The sequence below is a fragment of the Botrytis fragariae genome (genome assembly GCF_013461495.1).
Source record: "Botrytis fragariae strain BVB16 chromosome Unknown tig00000001, whole genome shotgun sequence".
Taxonomy (NCBI): Eukaryota; Fungi; Ascomycota; class Leotiomycetes; order Helotiales; family Sclerotiniaceae; genus Botrytis; species Botrytis fragariae.
In genome coordinates this window covers 606,680-612,628 of record NW_023500987.1, presented here as the reverse complement: position 1 = coordinate 612,628, position 5,949 = coordinate 606,680, and the positions used below count along the sequence as shown (strand labels likewise).

General features: G+C 34.2%; 2 protein-coding genes across 2 annotated transcripts; both read right to left on the bottom strand.

The window, feature by feature from the left end:
• Positions 1 to 1,176: 1,176 nt before the first annotated feature.
• On the bottom strand, positions 1,177 to 1,688 carry Bfra_000189 (uncharacterized protein; the record flags this gene model as incomplete). The annotated part of the gene is given in 3 exon segments (XM_037330634.1): positions 1,177 to 1,188; positions 1,245 to 1,622; positions 1,641 to 1,688. 3 exon segments carry the CDS (start codon positions 1,686 to 1,688, stop codon positions 1,177 to 1,179), a joined length of 438 nt encoding a protein of 145 aa, XP_037196967.1.
• A 151-nt stretch (positions 1,689 to 1,839) lies between these two features.
• On the bottom strand, positions 1,840 to 3,093 carry Bfra_000188 (putative protein kinase protein; the record flags this gene model as incomplete). Its single annotated transcript, XM_037330633.1, is given in 5 exon segments — positions 1,840 to 1,950; positions 1,975 to 2,314; positions 2,411 to 2,618; positions 2,698 to 2,836; positions 2,854 to 3,093. The coding sequence occupies 5 exon segments, from the start codon at positions 3,091 to 3,093 to the stop codon at positions 1,840 to 1,842; spliced, it is 1,038 nt and encodes a 345-aa protein (XP_037196966.1).
• Between the last annotated feature and the right edge of the window lie 2,856 nt (positions 3,094 to 5,949).

The following is a 5,949-nucleotide window of genomic DNA, read 5'->3' as shown; positions in this document are numbered from 1 at the left end:
CTTCTATGTAACCCTAGAGGCAGCTCCCGTAATACTTAGGGTTCGTTCGGATCGATTTTTTATTTTATTAATGAAATCTCTAATAATAATAAAATGACAAGAGATTTGGAATATTAAAGCTAATATATATTTGAATGAAGCTAATATATTTGGGGTAATATTGAGACGTGTGAGGTTGAGTTGAAAATGAAGAAATTGTATTAAAAATGAAGAAGATAACGCTTTTTCTTAAATATGTTTATCTAACTACACCTCAAAAGCTGCTATTGACTACTGTGTGAGAAAAGTTGAGAAAATTTGTTGCATTTATCACTTTAAGATTATTTGACTCAATATTTTATTAGCTCAAATATTGCGTTCGTTTCGAAATATTTCGAAATATTTCAGCCACATATTAGATCTAATATAGTCTAATATATATTGAGCTCAATATTGCGTTCGGTAAATACTATATTGGGCTAATATATTAGTCTAATGTCCAAAAACAAATCGATCCGAACGAGCCCTTACATGAGAAGCTGCTCGCAATACGTTTTAAGATAAAGGAGATTTTGCAGAGTCGCGCGCAGCCTGTTTTATTACATTCGCTCTCAATTTGTTTTAATGAATACTGATAATGTTTGATAGATCAGATGATAACCTTATAAGTGATAAATTCTGGTCGGCTGTTCAGACTTGTTCATTTGGTATATGAGGGCTGCTAGTACTTGATCAGCGGGGTTCCGTAGTTGGTGTAGTATATAGTTTCGAGACTAATTGTGATTTTGTTTTTTGAGATGGAATCTCAACAGGTTTAGCATCTTTATTTCGAAAAGTTTCTGTTTCATTTCTATTACTTATGTTTGTAGTTATAAATAATCGGTTTGTAAGAGTTTCATTATTCTTTGTAATAATATATTTAGAACTTTATAGTTATAATTCTAATAAAGGTAGTATTAATTGAATTTCTATCTTATCAAGGATGAGCTTTTTTATATACAGATTATCTATAAATCTTAAAACATACATTTGTTAGCTTTACACTATCAATTAATAAAAAAAAGCCTTCACGATTATAAATTAACCTTTCAAATACTAATTAAATTTAAGGGCTTCGGAAAGTTGTTGAAATTCATTAGTATCTAAGGGGATTTTATTACTATGTTGTTTTTCCATATATACCCACAAGCCATCTATTCAATGACAAATCTTTTTTTTTTGAGCAATATATATATATATATATACCTACGATTGTATCGTCTTACTGTTTCGTCTTTGATATTGAATCCACGGATCTCCAAGATCAAGATTCGGTCGTCCGGTTGAAATGCCAGACAGCTTCGTATCAATCCTTCCAGGGATACGGCTTCGTCAGCGGAGATCTTCGAGCTTTTGGAGTTGAGGAATGTTTGATTATTATGGGAGCTGCACTGCCAATTGACGTTGGCGACGGGAGGAGTCACACCTTCGATCGGGGGTGGATGGAGAGTTGGGAGGATCGTTACGCCTGCAGGGTGAGTGTTGGTGCGTGCCATCGGAGGCTGCACTCTAACGAGGTGGATTGAGCCCTGCCCGGAGGAGATGAATTCCTCCGAGCTTTGAGCGCTCCTTGCATGCTCATGAATGTTGGCATCCGATCGGTTCTAATTAGGCAGCTGTACCAAACTCAGCACCTCCTCGGCTTCGCTGGTAGTGAGATCCATCGCCATTGATACGGGTTGATCCGTTTGTCATGGAAGAACTGTTGTCCGTGAAGGGATGCTCGGGATGATGTGTGTATGCGCGTACCTATACTCGCCTGATTGCTTTGGCTTGAGGAAGGGGAAACGGGGGTGGTGCCATCGTGTTGTGCGCCCCCGTTCATAATTCGCTGCAGAAGAAGATTCGTTGGCTCTCCCATACTTCTAGGGTGCGCGTCGCGTGGGCTGAACTTTGGTTGTCACTCGTCCGGGAGGTGGCCTCCCAAAACCTCTACCCAGGTTAGCATCATCTTACTTCTCGTTGTATGGCTGTTGAAGGCGAACAATGGACGCTCGGTGCGGATCTCGAAGAGCAGGCATTCCAGGGCTCATACGTCAGATGCCCCTTCGGGATGGGTGAAAGAGCAGTTCGGGAGCGCGGTAACTCTTGGGCGTGCCCGTTGCGAGGGACGAGACTCCGTTGCGAAGGGCGATACCAAAGTCTATGATTGTGGGGCGAGGCGAGAGCCACACGGGAGATACGTTTAGCATGTACGCGGGAAGGGTTGACGTGACCGTAATGAGGTCGGTGTGAAGGAGGTATTGCTTGTGAGGGGTACTCAGTCTTTGGTAAACGTCTTGTTCCGTCCATTGATCTATGTTGGCAAGCTCAAGCAGGAGTTTGGCGGGGGTGAGGTATATACGAGGAGAATGGGTTAGCTGTGGAGTGATGGAAACGATGGGGATGTAACGGTGGGGCTGGACGGGTTGCGTTACCTCCGTGAATGATGTTGGTATGGTGGATATAGGTCAAACCATGTGCTACTTGCAAAGAAATGCTCCTCGCTATTGATACTTCCAGTTGTCTCCCTCCATTGTGTTGGTGGATGGAGGTGGCGAAGTGTCTGAGGCTAGGGCCGCGAACGTGCGAGGTTAGGCATAGGTGGTTCCCGTTCGGCCCTGTATGAAAGAAGTAATTCAGGAGCAAATTGATGTCGGCTTTCTCCTAGTGATTCGGGCTGAGGCTAGGGCCGCGAACGTGCGAGGTTAGGCATAGGTGGTTCCCGTTCGGCCCTGTATGAAAGAAGTAATTCAGGAGCAAATTGATGTCGGCTTTCTCCTAGTGATTCGGGCTCAAGCGAAGAGGTGAGTTTGTTAGCTTGCAGATGTGGGCGATGCTGACTTAATGTCTCACCAGGCGCGTCATGTTCACCTCAGGTGAATGATCTGATACCCTTGCCGCGAGAATTTTTAATGCTACATATCTGCGTCTCTTGTTGTCTCGGGCCAGCCAGATGGTTGCGTATCCTCTATGTCCCAGTTTGTGTATGACGTGGTAACGATTGTTGTCAAAGAAATCGCCAAGGTGTACAGGGTGAAAGCCGCCTTGATCATAATCGAAATCCTCCACCGTGTCCAAGGCGGGGGTGTTCATTATAATTATTGTTTCTTTGTATCGTAATGTAGTTTAACACCGAGTACACTATATCATCAAATACACTACTTCAAAATATACTCAAATTGCTCTTTTTTCAATATTTATATTTTAATAAAAATATATATGTATTGAATAATAAGAAAAGATAAGATATTCAGAAATCTAATTTTTATATTTTTTAGATAGTTCGAGATTATTATGATTTTCGTTACAAAAAAACTATTTTAATAATAATTCTGATTTCAATCTGAATTTTCAAGAAATAATTCGATTTTTATATTGTTTATATAAATAAATATAAAAATTTCTTTGAAAAATCAAATTATATTAATAAATAAAGGAAGTGTATATTTATATACAGATGTATTTTGTGTATAAAATTTGTAATATATTTAGTGATATGATATACTCGGTGTTAAACTACGTTATATACGTATTAAGGAGTAGACGGTTTATTTCTATAGTCGATCGTGGTTTATAATTGATAGTGTAAATATTTTCTTCGGGATGAATAGAATAAGTCTAAACGCTTCAAAATAGTAGTATTTAAATTTGCGAGGTCTTATAATAAATGATCTGTCGTATAACGAGTCGAATGAATACTAATTAAGAACAAATTCTACTTTATTATTTTATTTATTTTTATATATCTATTTATTCCAAGGTTGAATAGAAGAGGCCTCTATTTTGACTATATTATAATGTATATAGATATATTAATCCCCGCTTGATGTTATTAAAGAGAATCAATATATCTATCTATAATTCGTTTAATATAGCCTATTTAAGTAACCGTATTACTAATTATAATATATAATTAATACTAATAACTTCTATTCCTTTTAATACTCCCTTATAAAAGTTACTATCTTCGATCTACTTAATCCTCTACATCTTTATTATCTTAATTCTAATATCTTTTTGAACCTTTTAAATATTATTCTTACTAAAGATTTAATTATTCTATCTACTACTATTACGGAAATCATTGTCTTATACAATACCATGTGATTAAGTATAGTACTTCTTTAAAGTACCTATTTATATAATTATAAAACAATCTTTTATTATTAATATTAATAAATTCTATTAATCTAATTAAATAACTTCATTACTCAATTCAGATATATAAAATAAATATAATCCTTATAATTATATTTCAAGTCAATTTAGTTTATTATTATTATATGTACCTACTTTCTAATCAAGATAACTAAATAACATAGTTATTCTCTATAATAACTACTATATCTAATATATTAATATAGTTAGTTACTATCTTTTCTTTTTCAAAAAATCCCTAATAAAGTAATAGTATATATCAATATACTTTAATTACTTATATAAATATAGATTCTTAATTAGAGCTATTACTTTTTGATTATTATCTAGTAATTAAATAATATCTTTATATACAAATATGTATTCCGCCTTTTCAAAATCTTTAAATAATTAAGCTAACTATTTTCCTTACTTAGTGAATATTACTATTATATAAAATTTAATTTCTAATAATTGATTAGAAATTTATATTATTTATATAGATAATTCTAATATTTAAAGAAAAAATTAAATTATATTGATAAATAAAGAAAGTGTATAGTTATACATAGACGAATTTTATATATAAACTGAGTGATTTATTCGGTGATGAATCACGTTATCAACTTCCTGATATATACTGAGGCCCCAGGCCTTGACGCCCCCGGGGTTCAGCCGGATGAGTAATCGTATCCTGGGGTGATATTAATTATCGAAACAATCCCTGCTTCCTTAGCTATATAATGTTTATAATCGTCGTAACTGTGACTATGATTGAAAGAAATTCAAAAAACATTTCCATTTACATCTTATATAATACCTTCATTTACATCACTCAATACCACATTTTTGCTGTTGTTTCAAATACTCGACGACAACCATTTGATTGAGTCAGTTCTTTTGTATCTGTTTGCTGATTCTCTCAATATAGTCGACCCGACCAAAAGTGAAATTTCCGATCCCAATGGCTAAGTGAAAGATATATTTTGTAACAACTCCCCTGTCATACCATACTAACCGATAAAGCGCATATCGGGCTATACATTGTATTGCCCTCTAGGGTAGTGTTTATATCAAAATACAATAATTAATAATATAGTCTATTAAATTAATATCTTCGGCAGTTTTAGCTCTAAAGTAAACAATCAATAAATGCTTTTTATTATATATAAACACCTATGAATATTTATATAAATATATATATCTTATTTTATTAGTAGTATTACTTTTTTTCTTAAAAGAAGTGAAACTTAATCTTTGATTTCTCTTTTTAATTGTTTTATTATCTTCTTCTCTACTATACTATTATTTTTCTACTAAGTAAAAGAAACTAGAAGAGCAAAACTTTAATACAAATCCTAATTAGTATTACCTTTCGATTGAGTATTTATATACTCGAGATAATTCAAATAATAAACTGATTTATTAAGATAATCAATATTATTAGTATCAGTATTGTATATAATATTACTGTTTAGTGTTTATTGGTTAGAGGTTAGAAAAGAATGGATTCTATTTAAAGTTGATATATAAATATTTAGATTAGTGATTGAAAGATGATTATCAGTTCATGATTTTCTATTCAAAGAAGAGCTAGATCCAAGGCGAGTATAGAAAGCTAGAGGAGGGCCTTCAGAAGGAGATCACTAATTCTCATTGTGTTAGACATTACGGGAAATCATGAGGGCAGGGTAAGCTTGAAAGCAGCTCTTATACATGCCTATACACGTATAGTTCAGTAACTAAATCGAACAAAGATTATAATTCCCTTGATTATAAATTCAGTGGCATACATTACGCTTGGTCTTTTCA